Source organism: Oncorhynchus masou, chromosome 24 (assembly GCF_036934945.1).
Source record: "Oncorhynchus masou masou isolate Uvic2021 chromosome 24, UVic_Omas_1.1, whole genome shotgun sequence".
In the NCBI taxonomy this organism is placed as follows: domain Eukaryota; kingdom Metazoa; phylum Chordata; class Actinopteri; order Salmoniformes; family Salmonidae; genus Oncorhynchus; species Oncorhynchus masou.
This window is the reverse complement of record NC_088235.1, coordinates 67,191,086-67,204,931: the sequence shown is the minus strand read 5'-3', so window position 1 is coordinate 67,204,931 and position 13,846 is coordinate 67,191,086. Positions and strand designations below refer to the sequence as shown.

Sequence of the window (13,846 nt, the reverse complement as noted above, 5' to 3'; positions counted from 1 at the left end):
TTTTAGGTTTGCTTAGCAGGATGTGAACTCTGTCTGTTGGTGATGTAATTTAATAACAGGCCTGACTGGACTGTCTGTTTTGCCTGAGAATGCTCTGCGCAGAGGTGTATACTGTAGCTGTGCTCTCTCTTCTGCTGTGAGTCTGTCTATCAGTATGTTAGTTCTGCTGTGTGGTTCTGTCTGTCTGTCCAGAACTCTGCTGTGGGGTTCTACTGACTGTCTGATCTGATCTGCTATACTCAGTGTCCAGAGGAGAGTGAGCGTAGATTAGACTCCGTTACTCAGCAGTCCTGCTGCTACCTCTCTCTTTTTCACTCTCTGTCTCTTCTCGCTTCTGGTAACTGCTGTAGGAGTAAAGTTTTTAGACCTCTTCACATGAGAAGTCCACAGCGCAGTCCCAGGCAGACACACACAAACTTGCACTGCATCATAAATATCATACTCGGTTCTCAGCAGGCGTTATGAGGGAATGTGAACCCTGCTATATTTAGTTCTCTTTGCAGAAAATTGATACTCTGGCCAATGAGGGCTCAACCCATTGATACTCTAACCAAATGAGGTCACAGGAAGGACCTGTTCCAATAGTCTTAAAATCCTCCCTCCTTACCTTTCTTCTACCCATACTTTATTCCATATTTCCGTCTTTCATTGCTTCCTTCCTTCCTTCTCTGGGCTGTCAATAATAATTAATGTTATACAGTGCCTTGCGAAAGTATTCAGCCCCCTTGAACTTTGCGACCTTTTGCCAAATTTCAGGCTTCAAACATAAAGATATAAAACTGTATTTTTTTGTGAAGAATCAACAACAAGTGGGACACAATCATGAAGTGGAATGACATTTTTTGGTTATTTCAAACTTTTTTAACAAATCAAAAACTGAAAAATTGGGCGTGCAAAATTATTCAGCCCCTTTTACTTTCAGTGCAGCAAACTCTCTCCAGAAGTTCAGTGAGGATCTCTGAATGATCCAATGTTGACCTAAATGATTAATGATGATAAATACAATCCATCTGTGTGTAATCAAGTCTCCATATAAATGCACCTGCACTGTGATATTCTCAGAGGTCCGTTAAAAGCGCAGAGAGCATCATGAAGAACAAGGAACACACCAGGCAGGTCCGAGATACTGTTGTGAAGAAGTTTAAAGCCGGATTTGGATACAAAAAGATTTCCCAAGCTTTAAACATCCCAAGGAGCACTGTGCAAGCGATAATATTGAAATGGAAGGAGTATAAGACCACTGCAAATCTACCAAGACCTGGCCGTCCTTCTAAACTTTCAGCTCATACAAGGAGAAGACTGATCAGAGATGCAGCCAAGAGGCCCATGATCACTCTGGATGAACTGCAGAGATCTACAGCTGAGGTGGGAGACTCTGTCCATAGGACAACAATCAGTCGTATATTGCACAAATCTGGCCTTTATGGAAGAGTGGCAAGAAAAAAGCCATTTCTTAAAGATATCCATAAAAAGTGTCATTTAAAGTTTGCCACAAGCCACCTGGGAGACACACCAAACATGTGGAAGAAGGTGCTCTGGTCAGATGAAACCAAAATTGAACTTTTTGGCAACAATGCAAAACGTTATGTTTGGCATAAAAGCAACACAGCTCATCACCCTGAACACACCATCTCCACTGTCAAACATGGTGGTGGCAGCATCATGGTTTGGGCCTGCTTTTCTTCAGCAGGGACAGGGAAGATGGTTAAAATTGATGGGAAGACGGATGGAGCCAAATACAGGACCATTCTGGAAGAAAACCTGGTGGAGTCTGCAAAAGACCTGAGACTGGGACGGAGATTTGTCTTCCAACAAGACAATGATCCAAAACATAAAGCAAAATCTACAATGGAATGGTTCAAAAATAAACATATCCAGGTGTTAGAATGGCCAAGTCAAAGTCCAGACCTGAATCCAATCGAGAATCTGTGGAAAGAACTGAAAACTGCTGTTCACAAATGCTCTCCATCCAACCTCACTGAGCTCGAGCTGTTTTGCAAGGAGGAATGGGAAAAAATTTCAGTCTCTCGATGTGCAAAACTGATAGAGACATACCACAAGCGACTTACAGCTGTAATCGCAGCAAAAGGTGACGCTACAAAGTATTAACTTAGGGGGGCTGAATTATTTTGCACGCCCAATTTTTCAGTTTTTGATTTGTTAAAAATCAAATATCCAATAAATGTCGTTCCACTTCATGATTGTGTCCCACTTGTTGTTGATTCTTCACAAAAAATACAATTTTATATCTTTATGTTTGAAGCCTGAAATGTGGCAAAAGGTTGCAAAGTTCAAGGGGGCCGAATACTTTCGTAAGGCACTGTATATCCAGTACTGTAGGTAAATTGTTCTAAGTTGTATCTATGTTCTAACAGTGGAAAATGTCTGTTTTAAGAGGGTTCTATGGTCTGTGTTCTAACAGAACACATTTTCTAAGCTTGATCTATGTTCTAAAAGGGTAGAGAACACATATTGTAAGCTGGTTCTATGGTCTATGTTCTAAAAGGATGGAGAATGAATGTGTTCTAAGCTGGTTCTATGGTCTGTGTTCTAACAGGGTGGAGAATGCGTGTTCTAAGCTCGTGCAGGCAGCTCAGATGTTGAAGGCGGATCCCTACTCGGTCCCTGCCAGAGACTACCTCATTGACGGTTCCAGAGGAATCCTGTCTGGAACCTCAGACCTGCTGCTCACTTTCGACGAAGCTGAGGTGGGGGCGGGGTCTGTCTGTCTGTCTGTCTGTCTGTCTGTCTGTCTGTCTGTCTGTCTGTCTGTCTGTCTGCAGCAGTGTAATAGGCATCACACTGTTTCATCACCAGCTGCCCTGGTACTGAACGACCACAACTCCCCTCGATCACAAGACTTACATCACAAGACGCACACACACACACACACACGCGCAGGGTTCAAAAGGAAAAAAGTAGGTAGTTGTGAAACTGTATTTACAATCACAAGCAACAACATCATTTAAGTGTGCACTTGCAAGCATTGGCTGGAGGGAGTTTTCACCACTGTTAAATCCATGTCCATGAAGAAATTCAAAGTGAAGAGGTCCTATGATACTGAACAAAAATATAAACGCAACATGTAAAGTGTTGGTCCCATGTTTCTTGAGCTGAAGTAAAAGATCCCTGAAATGCTCCATACACACAAAAGCTTATTTCTCTCAAATTTTGTGCACACATTTGATTACATCCCTGTTCGTGGGCACTTCTCCTTTGCCAAGATAATCCATCCACTTGACAGGTGTGGCATATCAAGAAGCTGACTAAACATCAGGATAATTACACAGATGCACCTTGTGCTGGGGACAATAGAAGACTACCCTAAAATGTGCAGTTTTGTCACACAGCACATATGTCTCAAGCTTTGATGGAGTGTGCAATTAGCATGCTGACTGCAGACATGTCCACCAGAGCTATTTCCAGGGAATTTAATGTTAATTTCTCTACCATATATCAGGTATGAAGGTAAAACACAGATGCAGACAACGTCGAATTAATAATGATTTAATAATCAAACAGGGGCAGGCAATAGACAGGTCAAGGCAGGCAGGGGTCAGAAAACCAGAGGTGGGGCAACGGTACCGGACGGCAGGCAGGGTCAGGGTAGGCAGAGGTCAATAGTCCAGATGTGGGGCAAAGTTACAGATCGGCAGGCAGGGCCAGTGGTAGGCAGAGTGGTCAGGCAGGCGGAGTCAGAGTCAGAGTCAGGACTGGCAAGGGTCAAAACCAGGAGGGCGAGAAAAAGAGAGACAGGAAAAAGCAGGAGCTGAGACACCAAAGCACTGGTTTACTTGACAAACAAGATGAACTGGCAACAGACAAACAGAGAGCACAGGTAGAAATACATAGAGAATAATGGGGAAGATGGGTGACACCTGGAGGGTGGTAGAGACAATCACAAAGACAGGTGAAACAGATCCCTCCAACATTGTTTTAGGGAATTTGGAAGTCAAATCAAATGAAATCAAATTTATTTATATAGCCCTTCGTACATCAGCTGATATCTCAAAGTGCTGTACAGAAACCCAGCCTAAAACCCCAAACAGCAAGCAATGCAGGTGTAGAAGCACGGTGGATAGGAAAAACTCCCAAGAAAGGTCAAAACCTAGGAAGAAACCTAAAGGAACCAGGCTATGTGGGGTGACCAGTCCTCTTCTGGCTGTGCCGGGTGGACATTATAACAGAACATGGTCAAGATGTTCATAAATGACCAGTATGGTCAAATAATAATAATCACAGGCAGAACAGTTGAAACTTGAGCAGCAGCAATGCCAGGTGGACTGGGGACAGCAAGGAGTCATCATGCCAGGTAGTTCTCAGGCATGGTCCTAGGGCTCAGGTCCTATGAGAGAGAGAAAGAAAGAGAGAAAGAGATAATACTTAGAGCATACTTAAATTCACACACGACATCGGCTAGGACAGGAGAAGTACTCCAGATATAACAAACCCAGACAGCAAGTTCACATCAGTGACTCAACCCACTCAAGTGACGCACCCCTCCTAGGGACAGCATTGAAGAGCACCAGTAAGCCAGTGGCTCAGCCCCTGTAATAGGGTTAGAGGCAGAAAATCCCAGTGGAAAGAGGGGAACCGGCCAGGCAGAGACAGCAAGGGCGGTTCTTTGCTCCAGAGCCTTCACCTTCACATTCCTGGGCCAGACTACACTCAATCATATGACCCACTGAAGAGATGAGTCTTCAGTAAAGACTTAAAGGTTGAGACCGAGTTTGCGTCTCTCACATGGGTAGGCAGACCATTCCATAAAAATGGAGCTCTATAGGAGAAAGCCCTGCCTCCAGCTGTTTGCTTAGAAATTCTAGGGACAATTAGGAGGCCTGCATCTTGTGACCGTAGCGTACGTGTAGGTATGTTCGGCAGGACCAAATCAGAGAGATAGGTAGGAGCAAGCCCATGTAATGCTTTGTAGGTTAGCAGTAAAACCTTGAAATCAGCCCTTGCCTTGACAGGAAGCCAGTAGGGAGGCTAGCACTGAGCTACCACTCAGTCCTGAACTACCCCTCAGTCCTGAGCTACCCCTCAGTCCTGAGCTACCCCTGGGTCCTGAGCTGCCCCTCAGTCCGGAGCTGCCCCTCAGTCCAGTGGGGCCTTTTAGTAGGGTTGTCAGTCCTAGGTTGGCGGCGAGGGTCACCTTTCCTAGGAGGCCACAAAAGCGGACTAAGACTATGGTGGAGTGGGGTCCACGTCCAGCACCTGAGCCGCCGCCGTGAAAGTGGCCCACCCGGACCCTCCCCTTTAGATTAGGTTTTTGCGGCCGGAGTCCGCACCTTTGTGGGGGGGAACTGTCACGCCCTGACCTTAATATCCTTTGTTTTCTTTATTATTTTGGTTAGGTCAGGGTGTGACATGGGTGATATGTGTGTTTTTGTCTCATTCTAGGGTGTTTGTACTGTCTAGGGTTTTTTGTAGATTTCTGGGGTTGTTTTCATCTAGGTGGTTATGTTGGTCTATGGTTGCCTAGATTGGTTCTCAATTAGAGGCAGGTGTTTATCGTTGTCTCTGATTGGGAACCATATTTAGGCAGCCATCCTCTTTGGGTATTTTGTGGGTTATTGCCTGTGTTGTTGCGTCAGCACTCGGTTTCATAGCATCAAGTTCGGTTTGTTGTTTTTGTTTAAGTGTTCTATGTGTTTTTCGTCATTCAATAAAAGAATGGATTCACACCACGCTGCGCTTTGGTCCGCTTCTTACGACGATCGTGACAGTGTAGACCAAGCTCGTCTGAAGGCTTCCAGTTTGGTGTGGTGCCATTTCAGTTCCAATTTTCTGGAAGCTTGCTTCAGAGCTCGGGTATTTTCTGTATACCAGGGAGCTAGTTTCTTATGATAAATGTTTTTCATTTTTAGGGGTGCAACTGCATCTAGGGTATTGCGCAAGGTTAAATTGAGTTCCTCAGTTAGGTGGTTAACTGATTTTTGTCCTCCTTGGGTAGACAGAGGGAGTCTGGACGGACATCAAGGAATCTTTGTGTTGTCTGAATTTATAGTACGACTTGAGGTTCCTTGTTTGGGGTCTGAGCAGATTATTTGTTGCAATTGCAAACATAATAAAATGGTGGTCCGATGATTATGAGGAAAAACATTAAGATTCACAACATTTATTCCATGGGACAAAACTAGGTCCAGAGTGTGACAGTGAGTAGTAGGTAGGACATGTTGGACAAACCCCCCCCCCCCCCCAAAAGTTGATGATGGCTCCGAAAGCCTTTTAGAGTGGGTCTGTGGACTTTTCCATGTGAATATCAAAGTCACCGACAATTACTCGATGCCGACACTTTCTAGCTGATTCACACGCTGAAGCTGTGTTGCACTTGATCTCTGACTGCTTCATCCTAACATCGTTGGTGCCAACGTGGATAACTATCTCTATACTCTCTACACTCGCCAGTTTTAGCTTTAGCCAGCACCATCTTCAGATTAGCCTTAACGTCGGTAGCCCTGCCCCCTGGTAAACAGTGTAATATCGCTGGATGATTCGTTTTAAGTCTAACACTGCGGGTAATGGAGTCACCAATGACTAGAGTTTTCAATTTGTCAGAGCTAATGGTGGGAAGCTTCGGTGTCTCAGACCCCGTAACGGGAGGAGTAGAGACCAGAGAAGGCTCGACCTCCGACTCGTTGCTTAATGGGGAAAACCAGTTGAAAGTTTCTGTCGACTGAATGAGCGACACCGGTTGAGCATTCCTACAGCATTTCCTTCCAGAAACCGTGAGAAAGTTGTCCGGCTGCGGGGACCGTGCGAGGGGATATATACTAACGTTACTATCTGTACTTACTGGTGGCACAGACGCTGTTTCATCCTTTCCTACACTGAAATTACCCTTGCCTAACCATTTCGTCTGAAGCTGGGCTTGTAGCACAGCTATCCTCGCCGTAAGGTAATCATTCTCCTGTATATTATGAGTACAATGACTGCAATTAGAAGGCATCATGTTAATGTTACTACTTAGCTTCGGCTGTTGGAGGTCCAGATAAAGCATCCGGAGTAAAATAGTTGAATGAAAAAATAAAGTTGGAGGGAAAAAACAAATTATAAACGGTTATTAAAAAGTGAAAACCTTCAAGTTGTCAGGTAGCAACAAACCGCACAGCAACACGTAAACAAGTCTGCAAGTTGTGACCGGAAATTATGCCAAAAAATCTAGATGTCAGCTAGATCAGACAGCATTGAGTGTGACTGTGACAGTGAGTAGGTCCAGAGACATGTTGGACAAAACCCACTCATATCAAAATCAAATCACTGAGTCAATGATGGCTCCGAAAGCCTTTTGGAGTAGGTCTGTGGACTTTTCCACGTGACTATTAAAGTCACCAAAGATTAGAATATTATCTGCAATGGCTACAAGGTCCAATAGGAATTCAGGGAACTCAATGAGGAACGCTGTATATGGCCCAGGAAGCCAGTAAACAGTAACTATAAAAAGTGATTGAGTAGGCTGTATAGATTTCATGACGAGAAGCTCAAAAGACGAAAACGTCATTTTTTTTGTAAATTCAAATTTGCTATCGAAGTACGTCCAACTGGCCTCAACCGCAGGCCACGTGTAACCACATCAGCCCAGGACCTCCACATCCAGCTTCTTCACGTGTGGGATTGTCTGAGACAAGCCGCCCGGACAGTTGATGAAACTGTGTGTTAGCACAACCGAAGAATTTCTGCACAAACTGTCAGAGATCGTCTCAGGCAAGCTCATCTATGTACTTTATTGTCCTCACCAGGGTCCTGACCTGACTGCAGTTTGGCATCATAATTGACTTCTGTAGGCAAATGCTCACCTTTGATGGCCACTGACATGCTGGAGAAGTGTGCTCTTCACGGATGAATCCTGTTTTCAACTGTACGGGGAATGCTTTTTCCGATGTCAACGCTACGGACAATAAACACAATTGCATTTTAGCGATGGCCATATGAATGCACAGAGATACCGTGAAACAATCCCGAAGCCCATTGTCGTGCCATTAATCCGCAGCCATCACATGATAATGTGATGCATGCATGATGCGTGCATGATAATGAACGGCCCAATGTCGCAAGGGTCTGTACACAATTCCTGGAAGCGAAAAATGTCCCAGGTCTTCCATGGTCTGCATACTCACCAGACATGTCACCATCCATTGAGCAGGTTTGGGATGCTCTGGACCGATGAGTTCGACAGCATGTTCCAGTTTACGCCAATATACAGCAACTTTACACAGCCATTGAAGAGGAATTGGACAACATTCCACAGGCCACAATCAGCAGCCTGATTAACTCTTTGCAAAGGAGATTTGTCGCGCTGCATGAGACAAATGGTGATCACACCAGATACTGACTGGTTTTCTGTTCCACGGCCCTATCTTTTTTAAGAGATATCTGTGACCAAGGTATGCATATCTATATTCCCATTCATGTGAAATCCATAGATTAGGGCCTAATGAATTTATTTAAATTGACTGATTTCCTTATGTGAACTGTAACTCAGTAAAAGTTGCATTTACATTTTTGTTGGTCAGTCCTGTTGGGTGTGCTGTGGTGTCACACAGTTAGATGGGTTAAGGGTTAGAGCCAGGGGGTTAGAGATAAGGTCAGGGTTATGGTAGCCTCTGCCGATACCCCAACAACCGGACGCTTTTGGACATTATAACAAGGCGGCACTCCATCTTAACTCAAATACTGAAGAGAACCTCCCCCAACAGATTTTTTTCATTGCGTCAAGACCAGTATATAGGGGATCTAGTTTCAGGCGTTTATTTTACACCTGCTATGTTATGTTAAAGTTATGGTTAAGATTTGCTGTAGCTTAACTATCTGTTGTGTACATGAAAACTCATCCAAGTGTGTGTATTTGTGTGTGTGTGCATGTGTGTTTTTGTTGTGTTTTTAGGTGCGTAAGATCATTCGTGTGTGTAAGGGGATCCTGGAGTATTTGACTGTAGCTGAGGTTGTGGAGACCATGGAGGACCTGATCACCTACACCAAGAACCTAGGACCAGGTAACCTCACCTGTAGGCTCTGACCCTTAAACTCTGAACTAACCTCTAACCCTGATCACCTATACAAAGAAACTGGGACCAGGTGAACTCACCTTAAGCCTCTGTCCCATAACCTCTGACCTCTAACCCAGCGGTTTCCAACCTTTTCCCTTCTGGGAACCACCAAATCAACATCAAAAGTTCATGAGGACTACCATTCGTGGAGTCTTTTTATTTATTTTATTTAGCCTTTATTTAACTAGACAAGTCAGTTAAGAACAAATCGGGTAGGTCAAGTATTTTTCTCAGTGAAGATAATAGATTAGAGCCTTATTATTATTAACAATTTGAGTTGTGAAAAGTAACGTAAAAGTAACGTTAAATTGCTTAGAATACCATTAATACTGTTATTAATTTTGGAAGAAAAAAACATTGACAAAAAAATGTGAAATGTGAAAATGTGAAAAAAAAAATCTCTTAATTCTTGAAACTCCCCATCCCGGCTCCGGGTTTGTGACTAAAGCCCATTAGCATAACGCAACGTTAACGATTTCTGGAAATCGCAAATAAAATGAAAATAATGCGTCTGCTCTCAAGCTTAGCCTTTTCTTAACAACACTGTCATCTCAGATTTTCAAAATATGCTTTTGAACCATAGAAATTGACTAATTTGTGTAAGAGTATGCAAAGCTAGCATAGCATTTTGAGTAGCATTTAGCACGCAACATTTTCACAAAAACCAGATAACCAAATAAATAAAATCATTTACCTTTGAAGAGCTTCTGATGTTTTCAATGAGGAGACTCTCAGTTACATACCAAATGCGCAGTTTTTCCTGAAAGCGTCTGTGTGTAGGAGAAATCGTTCCGTTTTCTACATTGCGTCTGGCTACCGAAACGAACCGAAAATTCAGTCACCTACAACGTAAAACTTTTTCCGGATTAACTACAACTACTAATATCGACCGAAACATGGCAAACGTTGTTTGGAATCAATCCTCAAGGTGTTTTTTCACATATCTCTTCATTGATATGCAGTTCGTGGAAGCTTGCTTGCCTCTCTGTATCCCATGGAAAAATACTGGCAGGTGACTTTTGCGCACCAATTTCGGCGCAGGACACCGGGCGGACACCTGGTAAATGTGGTCTCTTATGGTCAATCTTCCAATGATCTGCCTACAAATACGTCACAATGCTGCAGACACCTTGGGGAAACGACAGAAAGGGCAGGCTCATTCCTCTCGCATTCACAGCCATATAAGGAGACAATGGAAAACAGAGCCTCAAAAATCCTGCTCATTTCCTGGATGCCATCTCATCTTGGTTTTGCCTGAAGCTCACGTTCTAGGGCACGCACAGAGTGTTTTCTTTCGAATGCTATCAATTATATGCATAGTCGAGCATCTTTTTGTGACAAAATATCTTGTTTAAAACGGGAACGTTTTTCATCCAAAAATGAAATAGCGCCCCCATAGATGTAAGAGGTTAAAAGCGGACCACCAGACCACAGGTTGAAACTCTAACCTGACCTCTAACCCTGATAACCTACACTAAGAACACCAGGTAACCTCTGACCATGAAGATAATTGGTTCAGGATATTTTTCACTCTGTATTGTGATTGGCTACAGGTATGACTAAGATGTCTAAGATGATTGAGGAGCGACAGCAGGAGTTGACCCATCAGGAACACAGACAGATGCTATTCAACTCCCTGAACACTGTCAAACAACTACTGCCTGTACTCATATCAGGTCTGTCGGACTGTCTGTCTCTCTCTTTCTCTCTCCCACTCTCTCTCAGTTGGTGTTTGTGTGTGTGTGAATTTGCTCACCTCCATGAACTGTCAAACAACTATTGCCTCTTCTCACATGAGCTTTGTCTCTCTGTTTATTTGTGTGTGTCTGCCCGTCTTCTCTGCACACTCATCGCACACACAGCTGCCCAGCAGATACCAGAGTTGTCATAGCAGCACTGATAATTGCAGTGGTAATTAGAACTTGGCTCTGGCAGAATTACTCCCAGCCCACCATTTCTCTATACACACTCACTCAGGCTCTCATTCTCTCAAAGATACACACTCACGCACACACACTAGTCCATGTACTCTGCAGTAATCCCCATCTCTCTCTCACCAGCCATAAAGATATTTGTAGCGACTAAGAGCACGCATAGTGCTGGGGTGGATGAGGCAGAGAGAAACAGATGCTTTACGTTTGAGAAGATGAGTGCTGAGATTAGTGAGATCATCAGAGTCCTACAGCTTACCACCTGGGATGAAGATACATGGGCCAACAAGGTACACACACACATACACACACACTTCACCCCCTGACTCCCCTTCCAGACACACACCAGTCTCTGGTAGTCCCTCCCTTCCCATTGTCCTCTACACTAGACGCAGCATTTCCTAAACCAGGGTTGTTCCTATCCAGGTCTGGTGGTCTGCTGGTTTTTTCTCCCTGGTAATTAATTGATTGACCAGAGTCCACTAGCCTTGTTTTCCAAATCTGAATTAGTCCCTGAATAGAGGGTAGGGTGAACATCAGCAGTACTATTGACCTCCGGAACTGGATTGGAAAAACCCTGTCTTAATGCATACTTCACTTTCTCTCTTTAGTTTCCACTCTTTTCTTCTGTTGGGCTTCTGTTATAACTATTTTCTTTTTTCTCCCTTCATTCTTTTCCTCCCTGTAGAAGGTAAGCCTGTCTCTTTCCCCTCTGCCATGCTGCAGTGTGTGAGAGAGAGAGAGAGCGTGAGTGTGTGTATGTCTGTAAATGCTGTGTGAGGAGAGTGGGTGCGTGAGTGCATGTGTGTGTGTGTGTGTGTGCGAGTGTATAACTGCTCTCTTCGTGTCTCTCTAGGACATGGAGTGTATGAAACGTTCTCTGTCGGTGATAGAGGCTAAGATGACCATGGCGAAAGGCTGGCTCAAAGACTCCCATGGACAACCAGGTACACACACACACATATCCTATCCATAATCCTATCCGCCATGGTCCAGTGATACAGTCTACCCAAATACCTGCCTGCCCCAACATCCTTATAGTGACATCCTCACAATACTAGCACTGCACTCCTTATGGTTAATTCATTGTGTGTGTGTGTAGGCGAGCCCGGGGATGTAGCGGTGCGTGTGATATTGGATGAGGCAGGGAAGGTAGGAGAACTGTGTGCTGGAAGGGAACGCAGAGACACACTTGGAACAGCAAAGACTCTGGGACAGATGACTGACCAGGTCACAGAGCTACGTGTCAGGTACTGTGTGTGTGTGTGCTTGCTCGTTGTTATAATAACCATGTATAAGCCAATCTCGCATGATAAGGCTTACATTATGTTATGTAGGGATGCACCGATATGACATTTTTGGCCAATACTGATATCCGATATTTTCCTTGCCAAAAAACCCGAAACCAATATAAAGAAAATGTGCGGCCCTTTAAGCATTCTAGTTAAATAGTTGAAACACACACACACTGGCTAAAAAGTTATTTTGTTGGCATTTACATATGTCCCCATTACCAGTAAAACATAATCAAAACCTATTTCTTTCACGTACTTACTGGGCTATTTCGTTGTTCATTTGTTCAGTCGTTTCATTCTCAACCAGGATTTCATCATACATGTCAAGCAGTGAAGTCTCAGGTCTGTCTGTCCATGGCCTCTTCTGTCATGGGTTCTCTTCTTCGGTGCGCACTGTCACTGTATCCGTTTCCATCTTGTACAGCTGTGTCTGTAACATTTCACATAAACCCTGTTTCTTGTCTGCATCGAAGTAGCGGTCCTTGTACCTAGCATCAAGCATGGTGGCGACACAGTAAACAGGTTCAGAGAGAATGCCACTGAATTGCTTTTTCACAGTCTCTAGTAAACTACTTTTGCAAGCTTTAACCCCACGGTCTGTCGGCACTTTTGTTCAGCAGGCGTTTCAATGCCATGACAGAGAGTATCACGTCTGATGCAGACACAGTTGATGATGAGCTTATTTCTCGAGTCAGTTGTTCGAATGGAGCTAAGAGTGTTCATGTTTCAAACATGTTCTCAAATGCCATTGAAATGGCAGCAGCGGTATGAGAACCAGCACATTCTTGAGCATATCCTCAGTATGAAATCGACCCACTGTGCTGTCAGACTCAGCATGCTCATGGGGTTGACATCGCTGGTTCGAATGTCAGTCGTGAAGCTAATAGCAGTGACACCCATAGCAAGTAGCTCATGGGATGTGCGTTTCAACAATACTGTGTAACGAGGACAAAAAGGCTTCTCAACAGTTTTTACCCCCAAGCAATAAGACCCCAACCCCTCTTTTATGCTGCTGCTACTCTCTGTTTATCATATATGCATAGTCACTTTAACCATATCTACATGTACATACTACCTCAATCAGCCCGACTAACCGGTGCCTGTATATAGCCTCGCTATTGTTATAGCCTCGCTACTGTATATAGCCTCGCTACTGTTATTTTTCACTGTCTTTTTACTGTTTTATTTCTTTACTTACCTATTGTTCACCTAATACATTTTTTTTGCACTGTTGGTTAGAGCCTGTAAGTATGCATTTCACTGTAAGGTCTACGTGACAAATAAACATTGTCCCTGAATAGAGGGCATTTGATTAGGGCAACATCTGAAAAATAGCGCCTACTTGAAAATGTGTACCGAGGCTTGAGGTGCTCGACCAGTCGGTGAAAGCCAACATCATCCACGACAGAGAACGGTTGATTGTCAAGGGCTTTTGTCCTAAGTAGTCGCTGAACATCTGGGGGTGATGTACTTTTAAATGATTAATTAGGTTTGTGGTAGTGAAATATTTCACTTTCTCCCCTTCTTTGGAAATGATAGTAGCACAAACGTTGCATATGGCCTTTTTGTTATC

General features: G+C 43.9%; 1 protein-coding gene across 2 annotated transcripts in view; it reads left to right on the top strand.

The window, feature by feature from the left end:
- LOC135512521 (vinculin-like) overlaps positions 1 to 13,846 on the top strand; it is a 55,958-nt gene that overhangs the window by 19,404 nt on the left and 22,708 nt on the right. For both annotated transcript variants that reach the window (XM_064934629.1, XM_064934628.1), the window contains exons 3-8: positions 2,558 to 2,708; positions 8,885 to 8,993; positions 10,601 to 10,723; positions 11,108 to 11,268; positions 11,835 to 11,925; positions 12,081 to 12,228. In XM_064934629.1, coding sequence (XP_064790701.1) covers positions 2,558 to 2,708; positions 8,885 to 8,993; positions 10,601 to 10,723; positions 11,108 to 11,268; positions 11,835 to 11,925; positions 12,081 to 12,228 — 783 coding nt within the window. The remainder of the gene's footprint in view (positions 1 to 2,557; positions 2,709 to 8,884; positions 8,994 to 10,600; positions 10,724 to 11,107; positions 11,269 to 11,834; positions 11,926 to 12,080; positions 12,229 to 13,846) is intronic.